Genomic DNA, 18,402 nt, shown 5'->3' on the forward strand with positions numbered 1-18,402 from the left:
AGATGATTTATGTAAAGTGTGAATAACATCGGAGCAAGAATGCATCCTTGGCGTACCCCTCTAGTGGACTTAAAACTAGCAGTGCAGGCTCCCTCTTGAGTCATTCTAATGGAAGCATCTAAGTCCCGGTGAACCTCTGCCAGAAAATAGACCAGGGATTGATCCAGCCCTAAGTCCAGGAGAATGGTCCACAGCCTGGACCGGTTAACCAGGTCAAAGGCTGTGGACAAGTCCATGAACCCGAGATAGATCGATCCCCCTGTTGCCACCGTGTATTTGTTCAGAATGAGGTGTAAATTAAGGCACTGATCTTCGGTCCCTCTCCCCCTTCTAAACCCATATTGGGCGTTAGAGAGAATGGAATTTTTACCAGCCCAATCTTCAATTCTAGCTAAAATCACCTTCCCTAGAATTTTAACTGATGAGTCAAGGAGCGATATGGGCCTTTAGCACCTAGGGTCTCCTCTTTGCCCCTTCTTGAAGACCGGTATGATGGTTGAGCGGGACCAGGAGTCTGGGAGACCATGTGTTGTAGATGCATTGAAAACGTTTGTCAATATTTTAGCCCAAAACGTAGTGTTTGCCTTGTACATATCAGCAGGGACACCGTCGGGTCCTGGAGCTTTTTTCCCCTCAGGGTTTTCTATCGCCTTCACCACTTCTTCTAGCGAGAAAAAGAGGGCCGGCTGACTGGGATTCGTTACAGTAGATGTAAAAGGTTTGATTACCTGATCACTCCCATAAATGTCTTTGAAATGATCTAACCAGTCTTTCTCGCTTATATTAGCTTCCAAGGTATCGTTCTCCGTACCAGAGAACAGAGGGTTATTAATAATAGCCCAAAAGCTGGCGCTATCTCTCAGTGTTGCCTTGTCCATAAGAGCTATCCAGGCATCCTTTTTTAAGGCTCCTTTACGTGCCTGCAATGTGACTTTATAATCCTTTCTAAGTCTTACATCTTCCTCCTTGTCCATTGGAGATTTTCTAAGGGCTGCCATAAGATCACTATGGGCTCTAGAACAGGTTTTGTCAAACCACCCCTTTAGTAGGGGGGTTTTGTTCCGGATATTAACGGTTAATTCTTTGGCCACAAGGGTAGATATTGTGGTGTAAGAGGTGATCATTTCCCCCCATGCCTTGAGCAATCCAAGCAAATGTCTAATTCATTTCTAGCTATTGTGGTTAGATTATTGAAGAAATCTGGTGGAGTAACTTTACTCCACTTCAACCTTCTACCTTGGTCTTTCGCTAGTACGGCTGTGTCTGCTGTTCTGTTTACCTCTGCCTTAAGGAGACCGACACTGTTGTCCAGCTCAAGGATGACCGGGTTGTGGTCACTAAAGGCAGATAACACTGCGTTATAAAAGAACACCAAACTAAGCAGACTAGGGGATACAAATATATAGTCAATTATGGTCTCTGTGTTCCTTGCACAATAGGTATTAACACGGTCATTTCTATCCTGGAACCCTGGTTCGTATAGATCAATATTTGATAGGAGGGCCTCCAACGCTTCTCCTTTGGTACTGTGTTCAAAGTGTTGATGAGTAGCGTTTGATGGACCATCCCTGTCTTTGATCTGACAAGTTAAGTTACAGAGATGAATATTAAAATCCCCCATCAGTATAAAATGTACAAAAGTGGATTGTTGCTCCCTATAATCAAATACAAATTTTTCCAGAGAGCAGAGATTCTCATTGGGTTTACCATCTAGTATAGAATTATAGAAATTAATAATTAGAATTTTCAAGTCATTTGGAAAACTAATCTCCAGGATTAAAAGGTTTGAGGAGTGAGAGACTAACTGTTTGACTGATCCTGCTATGTTTACAGAAACCAGAAGCATGAGGCCCCCTTTGTCTCTACCTGTTGTTGTACTGCTTGCTGGGGTAAAATACGACGTAAACCATGGGACCCAGAAGTTACTCCCTCTGTCCCAGGTCTCTTGGAGAGCTATAATGTCATATTCTTTAATGAGGTTTATCCAGGTACTATCCTCCCTTTTGGAGCGCAACCCCGCTATGTTCCAGCTCATGAGTTTTGTCTTTCTATTTATAATACCAGTTTTGGGTTTATCGACTATGGATTGAATTTGTGGTTCCCCAAGAGGGACAGGAAGTCAATTTATCACCTCTGCTTGTGTCAAGGGTAAAAATCTATTTTGAAGGGGCAATGTCTCCCTTAAGCCAGTCCCGGTATTAATGCTGGGTTTGGGACGTAATGCTGTGTTAATCATGGTCCAGCTATGGACCAGATCCTGTTTGGGATTAGCTAGTGAGGTGCGTGGGGGATCTCTCCAACTAGGTTCTTTTCTTGGGAAAATGCCCCTATTTGTTAGAGAATGAGGGCTAGTATTTGGATAAAAGAATCCTAGTGGTAGTGCACGTAGCCCTTCATCCGGCCCCTCCAAACTTGAGGCATCCCAGAATAATCTGCGTGCCTCAAATGGGTTGTCAAAATTTTTGATTATACAATCACCTTTCTGGGATTTAATGGTTCGACCAAGCCAGCCCACCCGTCTTACCAATAGAATTCTGTTAGCCATGTCTTTCTCCCCTGTGCAGTTTTCATTACACCAGGACCTAACACTAGACAGTAATTGCTGTGGGGATTCCCTTTCTCCTATCTTGAGTGGGGAAACGTTAACTATAATGGCGACAAAGGGAGTAGCATCAGGGGGTAGATTTATTGTTGGCTGATAAGTGCATTTAGTCGTTATAGGGATCTTACTATTTACTGGGTCCGCAACATCAGCGGGGGGGGTCCCCCTTGTGTTGTTGTAGCGGAGCCAGCCTGTTGAGGATCTAAACAACTAGGAGATACAGCTGGATCGCTTTCCTTATCAGGTGTGTGATTACGTGGCCTTTTTTTCCCACTAAACGGTTGATTATGCATGCGCCCCTGTACTGTCGAAGTGTCACCTTTAAACACAAAGGTTGGGGGTTCCTTGGTGGCTAAACATGTGTTCAGACGCTCACATTTTTTTAGGATCACTGCGACACATTCATTTAAAACATCAATAATGTCTTTAGCTATTGAGGTCAGTGTAGTCTCCACTTTTTCAATTAGGATTTTCTCCACCATGTCCCTAAATGAGCATTCCAGTGGGCTCAGTGGTCCTTTGGCCGCCGTAGTAGATTTTTTAGTATTCCTTTTTTTGTACTGTCTCTTTCCTTGTTTTGGATGAATGTTAAGTCCGGCCCCTGGGAGGGGAGTTACTGGTGTTGTGGTATTAATAAGTACCCGATCCACCACGTCTTGGGTATTTGGGATGTCTGTGATGTGCTCCTTGTGGGGCTCAATAACAATCCTGGGTTCTAGAGGTATACATGAAACGGCTGACCTCAATGGGACTACACCCTCTTTAATGGTGTTTGAGGGCTCCAATCCCAATTTGCGTTCAGTTTTGGCTATTTCAGTTGTAAGCTCCCCCACAGCGGTAGTTAAGAAAGACAATATGCTATTAGAGTTTCGTGGGACTTTTACCTTTGTAGCCCCACCAGCTGAGGGAGAGGGTAGTTTGCGCTTACCCATGTTGCTGGATCCCGGAGGTTAGGGGGATGGCCCGTCCCGTCCCTCGACGTCCCCGGACGGCCTCAGACGGCCCGCCCTCTGCCCGGGCTCCGCCCGGCGACGCCCGCGCGCGTCCCGCGACGCGGAGGGAAGTGCTCCGCTTTAGCCCCGTGAGGCAGGAAGTGGGTCCTGGCCGGCGTACCCCTGGCGCTCGGGGTGCTGGGAAATGAAGTCCCACCAGCACCTAACCCCACACGGCGGCCGCGAGTTGGGCTGCGGCGGCGGGGGATTAGCAGCGCACAGAGATGTCAGGCAGGCAGTGATCAGGAGGTCAGTGGCAGGATGATGCTCCCACATCGTGTTTTCCTCCCCCCATATCATGTATAATATTGAAGGTTCTCTATGATATAAGTTATATTTTTATTTGAAAGTGAAGTACATTACAGAACAGTGCATTAGTTATACATTTTCATATGACAAAACTTTAAGGATGCACTTAAAGCTTTTGTGAATTCTAAGCACAAAGAAACAACACGGTTAAGTCTGTTTTTAAGTTCAGAAAATTGACCCCATAATGTTTGTCTTACTATAAAATTAATTTAAAATGTGAAAATATGTTTTTAATTGACTATTTATTTAAAATTCAAATTACGTCTAGGTAAAAACAAAAATCTAAAAATGAATGTTAAGGTACACTATTTTGGGGTTTTCAACAGTCTTATGGATTCACTTGTTACTTTTAAAAGTCATTATTGTTCTCTATGTTTTGGTTGTAGATTTCTTTTACTTTTGATATTTTGTTTGTGTTATTTTAATTAAAAGTATAGGGTCATTATATTTACGTTTTTCAAAACTTTGACCTCAGTTTTATTGTATGTTGATATTGTTGTGTCGATATTCAGGACGGAAGCCATTATTATTATTACAATACTTGTGTGAATTGATGATTGGTAAGCAGACACTCCTTCTTGTTAATGTAAACAGTTTGTGACTAGGGTGCTGAGAATCTTTTTTTTTTAAATCACATATGAAAAGTGATGACTTTAGGGCTCTAATAGTTAATTTCCAAGTACACAGTGGTGACTTTAGGGTTTCAAGGACTTGATCCCATATACGGTGCAGCTTGGTGTCCCATTAACATCGATACTAGGATCCATTACTCTTGATTAATGGGCATTGGCAGGGTTCAGAGGTGACACCATTTTCTGTCTCATCTCATCTTATCTCACATTTTGTGTTCACGCAATAGGAACTACCACTCGTGAAGTTGGACTTAGCACTGTAACTGCAGCACTTCTGGTTCTGTACCCTGGCCTGTCATGCTAATAATTTTCACTTAGTTACTGCACATGGTGACAGGTCAGCCAATAGACTGGACCCACAGGATAACTATTTAAAAATGGAAGACTAGGTGGTAGGGTCAATGTCCAGTCGTAACTTTAACCCACATATATCCCTGGAGTTGTAAAGTCTATAAACATGATACCAGTGTTTGCTGAATCTGGGCAGCCAAGAGCCTAAGCCCCGACTCTGGCCAACTAGGCATGAGTCTTTATTAGACCCTGCTTCTGGATCTTCCTGGTGAGGACCCTGCCCATTTACAACCCAGATTTTGCAGTTTCTTCTCTTCCAAGTCACAGAAAAAGTGCATTCTATAAAATCATAGACTTGTGCCTAGCCTCGAAGAAGAACTGTGGCATACAAAGTCCTGTTTCTCGCCAGTGCTTCTTGGTGTGGGGCAGCAGAGTATCTTTCAAAAACAACTAAAGTGTATCTTGAACTATAATACAAATAAAACACAAAGGGACAAGGGGTAAGACAACCTATCCTCACCACCACCACCCATAAGTGTGCTACGCAAACATAGACTGTGTCAAATTAAAGGTTGTGGATTCCCAGTGAGGAAAAAGGAGCCCTAAGGCACCCACACATGGTAGGTAGCCGTCTTCATCGGGTTCCAGTTTTTAGTACGTGTAATAATACAACACATAAGTGCAAGTTAAAATGAGTATAGACCACTCCCCCAACCAACACTTTTAATAGAGGGGTGATTCAAACTCAATTAAAAACAAAGTGAAAAGATCGGACACATAAGGGTTAAGTCAATTTGAACCCCATGTCCTAAAAGACGGTCGACATGTTTCAGCGTGTGAGTCCTATTCGACTCAGCATTCCTCAGGACCAGTAATGTATTCTCATCTAAAGGGAGTCACACCCTAAGGTGCCTACTCACATTGGGTGGAAAAATTATTATCTATTAATACGCGTTTACCAACTTGGAATCGCTGCACTGGCAAAACTCAGATGCAAGCCCTCTAATCTCTGAGGGATATGGAATCTGAAAAGAGACCAACAACATAAATAAATAGTGAACAATTGTACTTATTCCTCATTTTCAAATTTTGGACATAATTATCGCTATACATTAATACTACCCATCACCTACCCAGTGACACAGTCAGAACAATGTGTGCAGATCAGCAACCGCCCCTAACCGTTCTATAAAAGGGCAAGTCCAAATCCGAGTTACTAACCACCATCTATATAGTAGTGACAATTACCTTCATGAACTGGTGCTTTAACGCATTATCCAAAAGCACTCAAAGGGCATAATTCGCCTGATTCGTGGGTTCATATTGTCGCCCATGATCATAGTGTATCAATAAGTTTAAAAGCAAAGATTTCCTTTGAGAAGTGACCTAGAGGCCATCTGTACTGTACATCCCCAAGCTTTATTTACATCATGCCTTAATATTAGGAAGACTCTGGTAGGTATTTACAATATTCGTCATCCTCTCAACTTACTCGGTTTGTTTCCCAACCTTCTTCCTAAGCCCATGGAAGGAGAAACCTCCACCTCAGGATCTGTATGGAAACGCAAACCTCAAATCATTTCATTTCCAAAGTCATCCAAGTGGAGTTATTCTAACATTGCATTTAATGCCTGTACGCAGTGGGGGCAACCTAACTAGTCGTACATTCTCATGGCGACTTACTCAGTTAATCCTGTAGTCCAGCTTCCTGAGCATGTGGTGGGGAAAATTCTTCACGTCAGCATCTGTTTTAAAATAACGTTAAGCGAGAGTCAATTACCTGATGTTCAAATTGTATTTATTATGCGTTGTATTAGTGTGGTTCAAATCCACAGAAAGTAAAAAGACTGGTTGGATGGGCCGATATTTATAATGCTTTGGGGCATGGAAGATGGCCGCTTTCTTTCAAATTTAGACTCTTCCGATCCATAGAAGGTATGCCTTTCTGACTTTCTTCCTAGGCTTTTTAGATAGACAGCAGAGAGGCTGATATCATCTGGACAGACCATGTAAACTGGACTCACCAAAATGGGACTGAGTGAGCCAAGGGGTTCTGGATGCTAGGTGTCATCCAGCATAGCGCAGATGGGACGCGATTGCTGCAAGGCAGATGTTTTGGATGGCATGCTGTATATGTGTATTCCCCAGCCCACAGACATCTATGCGGAGTATGGGGGAACAGCAGCATGTACATTGCTGCATCTGTAAGATGTATGAAGACAACCTAAAATGAAACTGTTCTCATAGTGTCGTCTATAGAACACCATTTATTATGCTGCGGTCTCCCTCTTGCACTTGTGTAAAATTCTACACACACAACATACAAATTAAGGACCCAATTATGAGGGTATGCATGGATTCTAATGGTACATATAACGACTTGTGAATCTGTACTTGAATCAGCTGCCAGCAAATGTCAGTCATCCGTTTGTCTGGTCTGCAATTGTCATCCTCAAAAAACAGTGGGGATCACACATTGGATTCACTCAGCTCGAATAGCAAAGCCTTTGTGTTCTCCAGGTGGATGCCATCAAAACCATGGAACCTCCAGTGCAATCCAGGAATGGATTCAGTGGGTCAGACTGGTTCGACTTTCATTGCCATGAGATGCCTTTCATTCCCTCTATCTGTATCCCAAATATCCCAGACAGTACTGCAACCAACTAGAAGGTATCTCATCATTTACTAGAGAGGTTACTGCCAGATGTTTAACAGAGTAGCACTTTGGGGCCTGACCCAGCGTCCAGCTGCATGGTAGCACCTTACTGTTGACACCATGTGGTCTCAGGGTCAGATAAACAAGCATGAGCAATGCCAATAGGTCTGGCTTTAAAGGAAAGTTGTATGGCAATATTAAGCAGAACAAGTAAATTGCATAGGTATGTCTTTGTGTGGAAGCCAAGAACTGTAGAGCAGTGTTGGTGTAGGTTAAAAGGTCAGGTGACAGTTGCACTGCCAAGCCAGACCTAACAATCCATATTTTTAATGACTGTCCCCCTCCCATTGGTGCTGCTGCCTGAGAAAAATAACACAAATGTTCTAATTATTTAAGAAACGTTAATGGCATTCTGATGTCATGTGTGTGCCCCTGAAAGTTCAAGCTCAGGCAGTTGGATAAATAAGCAAAATGGCAGTAGACAGTAAGCCCTTTTTCGAGGAAGCACACAACTTCTGTCCAATCAAAACATGTACTCCTGGCTCCAACATGTGGGTGTAGCCAAAGCCTCTCTCTAGTGTTGCTCACATAATTGTCTGTCAAGCCAGACCATAAAAAATAATAGAACCAGATGAATAAGTTGAAGAAAAGTACCAGATCGATGTAGGAGCTATGGACTATCATTCCACACACACACACCCTTTCTCCTTGCTTCTCTTCTCCTTCTATTCCAGTCTCTCTCTTTTCTGTCTGTCTCACCCTCTTGGGGCTCTCCATTTTTTGTGTGCCCCTCAGGGTCACCTCTCTCCTTCTTATCTTCTATTCTCTCACCCACCCTCTCCTTTTTTGTCACTTGCACTCTCCATCTGTCATACAGTTTCTACCTCTCTGAGTCACACTCTCGCTTTCTTTCTCCGTCATTATCAGCCATATTTACCCTTTGAAAATGTTCACAATTGCCAAGTCAATATGGATTACTGTAAATATGTGAAACATGAGAGACCTTTTCCTTACAAGTGTTGTTAATATCACAAACATTTCATAGGACTGTGTCTGTGTGTGTGTATGTGTTTAGTATGTACGGGTGTGTTTGTGTGCATGTGTAAATGTGTTTGTGTGTGTGTCAGTGTTGTAGCTGGGTACACTTACCTATGCTTTATGTGTTCATACTGAGTGGTACATACTACTGCCGACAGTGCCTTGTCTTCGCTAACGCTGCCCATTCTGAACCTATTGTATGTGAAAGAATCGACCTGTGCTTTACCTGTTCTTGGTGCAAGGGAAGTTTGCTGCACTGCTGTCACACTGTGTGTGTTTGTATGCAGCTTGCATTTCTACTGCCTCCTATGCAACAGGTCTGTAAGGAAGCCCCAGGCTTTGCTGCTCTTGCTGTATCTGTTCTGTGTATGAGGGAAGTGTGCAGTGCCGATGCCATTGCTGCATGTAAATGGTGCATGTGTGTAGTTACAATTGTCAACTGTACTATACTTATTCTGTGTGAGTGAGCTTTGTGGTGCTGGTTGCTCTTCTGCACCCAGTCAGTGTGAGAGGTTATCTTTGAGTTCTGATTCCATCCTGTACCTGGTGTGTTTTTGAGGTGGAGTGGAGGTCTGATTGATGAACCTACTTGCGTGTGGGCATGGAGAAATTTACTTCGGCAGTCTCCCTGTGTTGCTCATGTTTGTGTGTTTGTGAGAAAGACTGAGACAGGGGGACGCTTGCCCTGCTGCTGCTCAAGAGGCAGTTACACGCTGCTTGGAGTGCTGTTTATTGTGTATGAAAGAAGTTTACATTCCTCCCTATGTTTTAACTGTCGGGTGTAGTTTGGGAACCTTGCACTGTTTTTCTTGTTCTGTATCATGCCCCGGTTACTTACCAGTAATTTTCATTACTCCGAGTGTAGTCTTCCTTGCCACATTACTGACTCATTGAGCTTCAGCTTCTCCACAGAATCCTCCAAGCAAATTAGAGCTCTAGCCTTCCTATTGGATGTATCGCGGTACATCACAACGCAACTTTTACAACGGAAGTGGTTACCATGACTTGCGCTGTTGGGTGCTGGACTTAGGAATAGTATGATTTACTATTCCAACTCCAGCCTACGAACAGTAGGGAAGGTGTTGGAATAGTAAATCACACTATTCCTTAGTCTAGAGCTCCCTCCAGTGCAAGTCGTGGTAACGACTTGCGTTGTAAAAGCTGCGTTGTGAATGTATTGCAGTGTTTTGACCACGTAGTAAAGGTTGTTTCCGCTTCCTATTCCTCCCTAACATGGCCGACCTCCTTCACCCCAGACCTACTATAAGAAGAGGCACCACCCACCCGCTCCCTGTTCAACTACCAAGCCCCAGTACCAAAAACATGAAGCCAATAACCAAATAGGGAAGGTAGGGATGGGAACCTGTGTGGCGAGGAAGATTTCACTTGGAGTAATGAAGATTACCGGTGAGTAACTAGGCATTACCTGCTCGTAAGTATTCCTTGCCACAATACTGATGTAGTGAGTATATACCAAAGCCAATGCAGCTTCATGGTCACCAGAGAATATAAACACCAGAAACGAAAATGTGAGGCACAAATATACTTTAACCCAAACAACAAACAGAGGAAAGAACAACAGCGCAACATGAGAGGGACAGTCAATCACCCCCAGTGCCTGCCGTCAGAAGAGCGGCAGCAAAATCCCCCAGCAGCTGAACCTCCCAACAGCACCCGATAGTGGTCCATGAATATGTGAGGAGAAGCCCATGTAGCAGCCCTACAAATGTCTTCTGCCGAGACCGCCTTGAAAGAAGCCCAGGAGACAGAAATACTACGGGTAGATCTCCCCTGAATCCCGGCTAATGCCACCTGCTCCTGAGACTCATACGCCAGTTGGATTGTCTGTTTAATCCGCCTACTCAATGTGGAAATAGAAGGTTTATGCCTTATGTGTGCCTGGTATGTGGGTAAAGGAACCTTGCATTGTCGCTGCTGCTTGTACTGTATATGTTCTACTTGTGTTTGGATGTGTGTACAGCTGCAGTCCTGGCTGTGTGTGCGAGGAGTGTGTGTAATGCTGACACATCTTCATGCCCATTGGGTCCTGGACGGAGGGAGGCTCTGTGCTGTATCTGTTCTGTGTCCAGGTTGTTGGTGGAGCTCAGTACACTATGCCCATTGTGTGTATGAGAAGATGTTGCACTACTGCTTGTTAAATGTGTGTGAGGTAAGCGTGTGTTGTTGCTGTGGTCTGCGTTGCGGCCGACTTCTGAGTGGCCCGAGTTCGCTTCACGGACTGTGGTGTACACTTCTCTGCGCGAAAAAAGTTAGCACTGTTGTGATCTGGGCTGCATTGGGTGTAGTGCAGAGGATGAAGTGGGCGGGATCGGGGTGGAACGCACATCAGTCGTGGGACGGTCGATCACGACAACTGAGATGCCTTGGCTCAAACGGGAGGGAGGGAATCTCTGGTGCTGTGAGTCCTTGGAGACCAGAGCTAAACAAGAAACAAACTTTCTTGCTGTGGTGCCTTCTGCCTGAAAGAAATGTAAATGTTTGCAATTGGTTAATCTGCAAATGTAAAAGCTGCTTGGAAGCCAGTATTGGCTTTAATTGACAGAGTCATTTGCAGGTTCGTATGACAAAGAGGTATTCTTCTTCAGAGGTATTGTAAGGGTGTTGGCGGAGGTCTGGAGTGTGTGCTTTCAATGGACACTTATGCACTTGGTACAGTCTGATTGCAGATAAAAAGTGCTTTCAAAATGTAGACATTAGTAATATGCAACGATAATCTTTGGCTGCAGCTTATCTTATACTGTGTCGAATGTAAGTACATATTGTAATATTGACATACACATTCACAGTGCTTTCAGAAACTTTCTGGGACCTCATAGCATTAAAATATACAGGCCACTATTGCACCAACAGAGGTTTCATAACATAAAGTAGTGCATTTGCCACTGATTACTTTAACTTGCATGTATTATTAATGTGTATAAAGTTACCTAAACAACTAGTTACAGAATATTTTCTTCTTTTTAGCCATTCCTTTGACCCTGCCCCCACGCTCACTGACCCCGCCCCCATTGCACCAGATCTAACACTTTTTTAAAGAGCATCGCCTGCTGGCGATTGCATAGCAGTTGTGCACATGTGCCTGATAACCTGTACTTATGTGCCGCAAACATATAGTACTGTTTCTTTAATGTGTGTGAAAGAGACACGTGTTCTGCAGCTGCTGTTCTTTCCCTTTCTACATAGTGAGAAGCTTGCGCTTCTACCTACTCAATGTCTTTCAGTGAAGCTTGAGAAATCATTTCTACTATACAAATGCTGAAACCTATGGTTTTCTCACTATTACTCTTTGCCTGTGCCCTTCTTTTTTATTTCCATATATTACATTTTCAGCCATTTCCTACTCTCCACTCACTCTCTTCCCTTTTCTTACTTTCTGTGTTCCTCCAGGACTGTGGCTGCCTCTCTTTTTACCAATTTACTCATGCATACTTCTCTTTCTTACATTAATTCTGTTTTGTTTTGTCCCTAGGAAAAGACGAAGGAGTTGGCGGATAAACAATCGCAGCAGTAAGTTCATCTCTTTGGCATCCTATGTTATCCCATGCAGTTTCCAACCAGGCCTTTCTATATCATGCTGGCTGCATGTGTTGCCCTTGTTCTGCAGAAGAAGAATGATGGTGGGGGACAAGAACGATGGAAGGTTGTGTAGGGGGACGGAAAAAGGCAACATGATGCTGTATTGTTGGTTGCCTATGCACTGTTTGTGCTGTGGCAAGGCAGCTTCAAAAGCAGTGAAGGGCAAAATAAGAAGAAATGGGAGTGACAAGAAAAGAACAGGACTTGGCAGAGGAAAGTAAGATAGAGGGAAGAGGGTGGGCAGGAACTTGATGTTATATCATCCATGTTGGTTTTGTAGAGTTTGTAGAGTGTAAGAACCATTCAGGTTGCACAGGGGGAGCAGAAGATGTAAGTGGGAGAGACATACAGAACACATGAAAAGAGGATATAGGACAGAAGTAAGAGTGAAGAAGAAATAAAAAATGTTATGTTGACTACTTGTGTAGCTTTTCTGCAGCCCTCAGACTGCCTCAAAGAACTAAGGGCCAACAAAGCTGTAAGGGAGAGCAAGGAGTATAAGGTAAGAGTTGGGAGCCGGACTGCAGTAAAAATGGGATAGCAGGTGGAGGGGTAAAGTAGAAATATGGGAATGAGATGTTAACGTATCTTGTTTGACTTAAAGCCGCAAAAGTGGATGAAGGAGCATCTAAAGGAGGGGGGAAGGAGCATGTGTGAGTGGAAAGAAGCAGGCCTTGAAAAATCATAAAAACATTTCTAGACCTGAGGTCAAGTGACTTTAGTATCTACTCGGCCTAACTACAATGCGGTTCACCGATAAACTAGTCTCGAATAGTGTGGTCCTAGGCAAATATTTTATTTCACAGTCGCCTTTTTCTACATTATCACACATGAGAGCACCTTGAAATATGTGGGTTCAGCATGTCGGCTGTGCAAAAAACTATTTTGTTTGATATAATATACTATAGCCTTATAGCCCGCCGTAGAGGGCTATACCGGCAAATAAAAGCCCTCTCCAGCGTTAAAGACACCGAGCCGTAGGCGAGGGCCTTTAACAAAGGAGAGGGTCTTTAATAGTGGTATAGCCCATCTACCAAGGGCTATAAGGCTATTAGAACATTCTGTCACTAGAGGACAGAATGTTCTAACAAAAAAAACAAAGCCTTTAGGGAGCGCGAGGGGATTGGAATCCCCTCAGGCTCCCTGAAGCCTTTGTTCACAGCCAGAGCAGTGAACAAAGAAACATTGGAATGTTGGAGCTCCAGGCTTATACCAGCCATTATAAGCCCGGAGCACTCCATTGTTTTCAATGGAGATCCCAACATTCCAATGTTCTAATAAGCTTTTGCTGCATGTATAATCGTAATCTAGCCCACATATAGGGTACACATGATTGCCGACTTGCTGCTTAGTTCACAAATATCATTGATATCAGTGCGGGCGGGAATGTTCCTCAGTTCATGTTTAAAAACTCTCATGTTTAATAAGTACATTGCTAAAGCATGATGTGGCAGAAAAGTAAACACAGGTCTCCAGGATAAAATCAGCAGCAATTTAAAAGAAACCATTAGCTGACACTTGGCCTCTGTCTTTAAACCCACAACAAATGTGGCAAGCTAAAGACAAGATTTAAAGGCATCTTTATTGCTCGTTCACTTTCTGAATGAACAGACCACTTGTTCTTTTACAGCTCCAGCTTTCTTGCCAGAACGGACCAGGAGGCCCTAAAAATAGCCCACCCTGATAAAAATCTGACTCGCGGTAGTGAGTGGGCGAATAGTTTTTCCGAGGCCTGAGAAGGTGCCTTACAGTAGAAGGGTGATAACGAAACAGAGGTGCTGGTGGCAGAGAAAATAGGATCAGAAGTGTGGGACACACGGGGACCTCATTATGGGTTCCCCAGAATTATCCTTGCACCAAAATCTGGTGATTACAAGGTCATAACATATGGACCCGGGAACACCTGGTCCAAGCTACAGCTTTTTTCCCCTTTGAGGAGGAAATAACAAACCTAAGTACAAGTTCAAGTTCAGGCTTATTGTATTTTCCTTAAATTAGCGATTGTAATGCCTAAAAAACGATAATGAAGAAAATCAATACAATATTTACAAACAATCTAATAGGTATCATTCATAACAAGTTTCTTTTACAGTATGCTATTAAGAGAGAACTTCTGGATATAAAACATATTGCGGCTGTGTGCAATTCACACAGGATTACTATTGATGCATAATTTTAAAATTAAAAACATCTGGTTAAGAGACACAACACAGGTACATTCCTGATTAGTTTTGCCTTAAGTAATATGCAATCTCCATGGTCCGTATCGAATTTAAAATTGCTTGTAAATAATATTTACTGATTATGGTCATCTTGGGACAAATTTGCACAAAATATTTGGTAAAACCTCAGGTCCTAGCCTACGGTAAAGGCCTTCATCATTATATGAAACGAGACTCCAAGCGCCGGTAGCTCCAGGTTCGGAGTCGTGAAAACAGACCAGAAGAAATTGAAAGCAGATTTTATGTAGGATTCCTCTGGGCAGTCAAGGTCACAATCCTGGTATCAAGAATATTACCTATTTTGCATTTGAGAGAAAACTCAGGTCTCGGTTGAAGCTATGGGCTGTGATGTCCTGATTTTATCTTTGTTTTGATATTCCTTAGGAAAAAAACAATTATTAGACACATTTAATTTAATTCATAGCCGTGAATCAAAATATTTAGATATAATGAAAGATTTAATTTCTGGTTTCTTATGAGTTCCCCGATCAAGTGAACGGAGAAATAAAGAGCAAAACGAGAGACGCACTTCGCATAGTTCAATTGAGTGTACACGTCCATATCTAAAAATGCCCCTGATGTGATTAGGCTGAAGGAGCGCTAATTTTGGGTCTATTGTGTCAGAGTAAGCAAAAGAGCAGTAAGGGATCAGAGTAGTAAGCTTAGCATTTAAAAACGTCAAGACTATTATGTATGAAACAATATTAAATTTTGCATAAAAACCCTTAGATAGCTTTTTGAATGTTGTTGCAAAGCAGGTTATGCTGAGGCAACCAAGATAAATGATATGACATTGTAATGCATAGGTAGTCATAGGGGATTACCCTAGATTCATCAAAGTAACGTTTTGCGAGTCCTTAATAGCGAATTTTAAGGAATCGCTATTAAAGACTCGCAAAACAGGATACATGTAGAAATCTCAATATTTTATGCGATTTCTACAGCTTCCTTATTTGCGATTTGCTAGTTGCTAATCGCAAATAAGGAATGGCTTTCCCATTCATTCCTATGGGCCTAAAGGCCCATAGGAATGAATGGGGAGTCATTCCTTATTTGCGATTGGCAATTAGCGAATCGCAAATAAGGAAGCAATTTCAAGGGTGCCAGGGTGTCCAAAGGACACCCTGTAGCACCCCTGAAATGGCAATGTACACTGCTGTTGCACACACACATGTCCAAAGGACATGTGTGTGTGTGTAACATACAACTTAGAAAAATGCATCCAAGTGCATTTTTCTAAGTTTTCGCTGTTTACCACATAGTTAGACTTCGCTTTGAATAGCGGCCCCAGATTGTGAATTCGCAATTTTTAAATGGTTCAAGAATTGCATTTAAGGAATCTCAAACTGAGATTCCTGAAATGCAATTAATCGCAATTTAGCGATTTCTAGAATTGCGATTTTTGCATATGGGATGATGAATCCAAATTGCAAAAATAGCGCTCACAAAGGGCCAGATTCTCATAATCTGGCCTTTGCGAGCCAAATTTACTTTGATGAATCTGGCTGTAAATGTTCTAAGTTTTTGCTATCAACAGTCTAGGAAGATATGTGACTGGCTCTACAATAGGTTATGATTTTAGTACTCAGTTCAGGTGGATGGTAATGATCAGTGGGGAATGTTTGTTATGCTTGTGTTGCGAGGACCTTAGCATGGGAGGTCAGTGACAAGTGTTTCCGCCGCCTCACCCCAAGGCTGCAGTAAGCAGGTGAGTGAGCTACCTGCTGCTCCACTGAGAAGGCTGGGCTCGGTGTCTCCTAACCAGTAATTTTCGTGTCTGGAGTTGGTAGAACTGATAACTCCGCTTTTCAAACACCCCAACCCACTCGCTCCCATAAAGTGTGACCACTCTGGACTGCTTGTCATGAGAACCCTAGAAGATTAACATTAGAACAAGACATTTTGTATAAAGAACAGGAAATTCCTCTTTATAAGAGAGTAGTCACAGGTGTGCCCAGGTATGTATGCCTTCATGCCTCTCCGCCACTAACGGCCAGATGTAGGTAATCCTATTACCTATTCTTAAATACTGAATTTTACCGATTCGGTATTTAAAGAATAGGTAAATGGGATGTAGATAAATTTTCGATAAAAATGACCGAATCAGTAAGATTTGGTATTTACCGAATCGGTATATACCGATTCGGTAATTGCCATTCATTCCTATGGGCCTGGAGGCCCATAGGAATGAATGGCAATTACCGAATCGGTAAATACCGATTCGGTAAAATGGGGGAAACATTCAAGGGTACCAGGGTGTCACTTTGACACCCTGTTGCACCCCTGAATTGTGTTTGTGTGCAGATGTGGCACACATACATGCCCTAAGGGCATGTATGTCTGTCACATGGCACAGTTAAAAATGCACAGATTTGCATTTTCAAAGGTATTCCTTATTTACCACCAACTTATAGTTGGTGGTAAATAACGAATCCTAAAATGGGAAAAACACTCATTTGAGTGCTCCCTACTTTGCAAAATCAGTAATTTACTGATTCGGTATTTTAAGGAATCTGTAATTTACTGATTCCTTAAAATACTGATTCGGTAAATTACCGAATTTGCAATTTAGGCCACCTACATCCCTAATGCCCAATACCGGTCGGTAACGGCCGAAATTCGGTATTGGGCCACCTACATCTGGCCCTAAGTGTTGTAATGGGCACAACTGAATGAAGTTAAAGGGACCGATTCACAAAGCCATTTGCAAATATATGTCTGATGTATATGAGCAGATGTCTTAATTTACGAGAGGAAGGTCAGGTTCTAAGTTTGCAAAATAATGTTTTACAAACATATTAACTCGGATGCAGCTTTACTGCAGTAGGAGTACCTAGGAGTACATTTTCATGCAGGGGCAAGGATCCAGCCATAATACCTCGAAATTTTGTGCAGATACACAAACTTGTGGGTATTCACGAAACTTTTCTCAGGCCATTCCCGCACAAGAAACAGTTGGGGATTTACTCCTCTCACTGGCATAATGCACTCCCTTTCCAAGGTAGGGAAAAGAAAGATACACCACAAAATTGGTGGGGATTTAGAGAAAGGGGTTTCTCCAAAGAGAAAAATATCTTTCCTGTGGAAAAACAAAGGGAAAAAAGTTACCAAAATACATTCTTCTGCATCTGTGTTTATGCACTATGTGCCGTTACACATACAGAATTGTACTCATGTTAGCGTAAATAAGAGTTGCCAAATGTTTTCCAGAAGCGCTCTTGGCATCCTTGTGAATCTCAAAAATGTGTCAACCTAAGGGCATAGTTGACCAATTTTGAGTCTGGCGGGCGGGTGGCGAGACGGTCCCGCTGCTGTGCGTCTTTCAAAATCGGTGGTGCATTTGAAAGAGGCACCTCAATAGGAACGCCACACAGGGTTCCTGCACGGCATGGACTCGAAAGTCCATGCTATGCAGGAACCTGGGTGCATGCTCACTGGGGGGCACATGTAATGCCCTCCTGCATGCATCCCCAGGCTGAGGGGGCACAGGGGGCTCTGTAGAACACCCTTTCTTTCAGCAGTGCCAGCCTTTTCAAGGAGGAAAGACCTCCATGAAACCGCTGGCGGTCCTGAATTTTGTCATATGCATGGTGGTGCGGCAGCGGCACTACCTGCATATTACATAGCCCCCGACATAGCCCCCGACTGCTGCGCCGCCGCCAGGGAATGGTGGTTCTCTGGCAGAGCTGGCAGTTCAATTACGGTCCGACCGCACAAGTCGTAATAGAGGGGTCGGACTGCCGATGCAGCTGTGGCTGGACCGCCACCACCGCACCAACACGGGTCTGGCGGTCCTCAGACCACCAGACTCGTAGTTAGGCCCTAAGTGACAACAGAAAGGGCCAGAAGTGGAAACTAAAGAAAGTAAATGCAGCTCTTATCGCCCTTTTACTTTCTGTATTTGCCGCTGCCTTCATGAGCCTGGAGAGGAGGGCTAGCAAGAGTAGTGCCCGATATGCCAAATGTAAGCTGTAGGTAGCTGCTGCTACCCCTGACACCTCTGACTGCCGACCGCCTACTCCTGCCATCTATAACTGCTCTTTGGTGTACTTTTTGTTTGATC

At 43.3% G+C, this 18,402-nt stretch overlaps 1 protein-coding gene across 1 annotated transcript in view; it reads left to right on the forward strand.

The window, feature by feature from the left end:
* RADIL (Rap associating with DIL domain) overlaps positions 1-18,402 on the forward strand; it is a 346,241-nt gene that overhangs the window by 168,268 nt on the left and 159,571 nt on the right. The window contains exon 4 of the mRNA XM_086940689.1: positions 12,011-12,048. Coding sequence (XP_086796815.1) covers positions 12,011-12,048 — 38 coding nt within the window. The remainder of the gene's footprint in view (positions 1-12,010; positions 12,049-18,402) is intronic.

The sequence above is a fragment of the Lissotriton vulgaris genome, chromosome 10 (assembly GCF_964263255.1).
Source record: "Lissotriton vulgaris chromosome 10, aLisVul1.2, whole genome shotgun sequence".
Lineage (NCBI taxonomy): Eukaryota > Metazoa > Chordata > Amphibia > Caudata > Salamandridae > Lissotriton > Lissotriton vulgaris.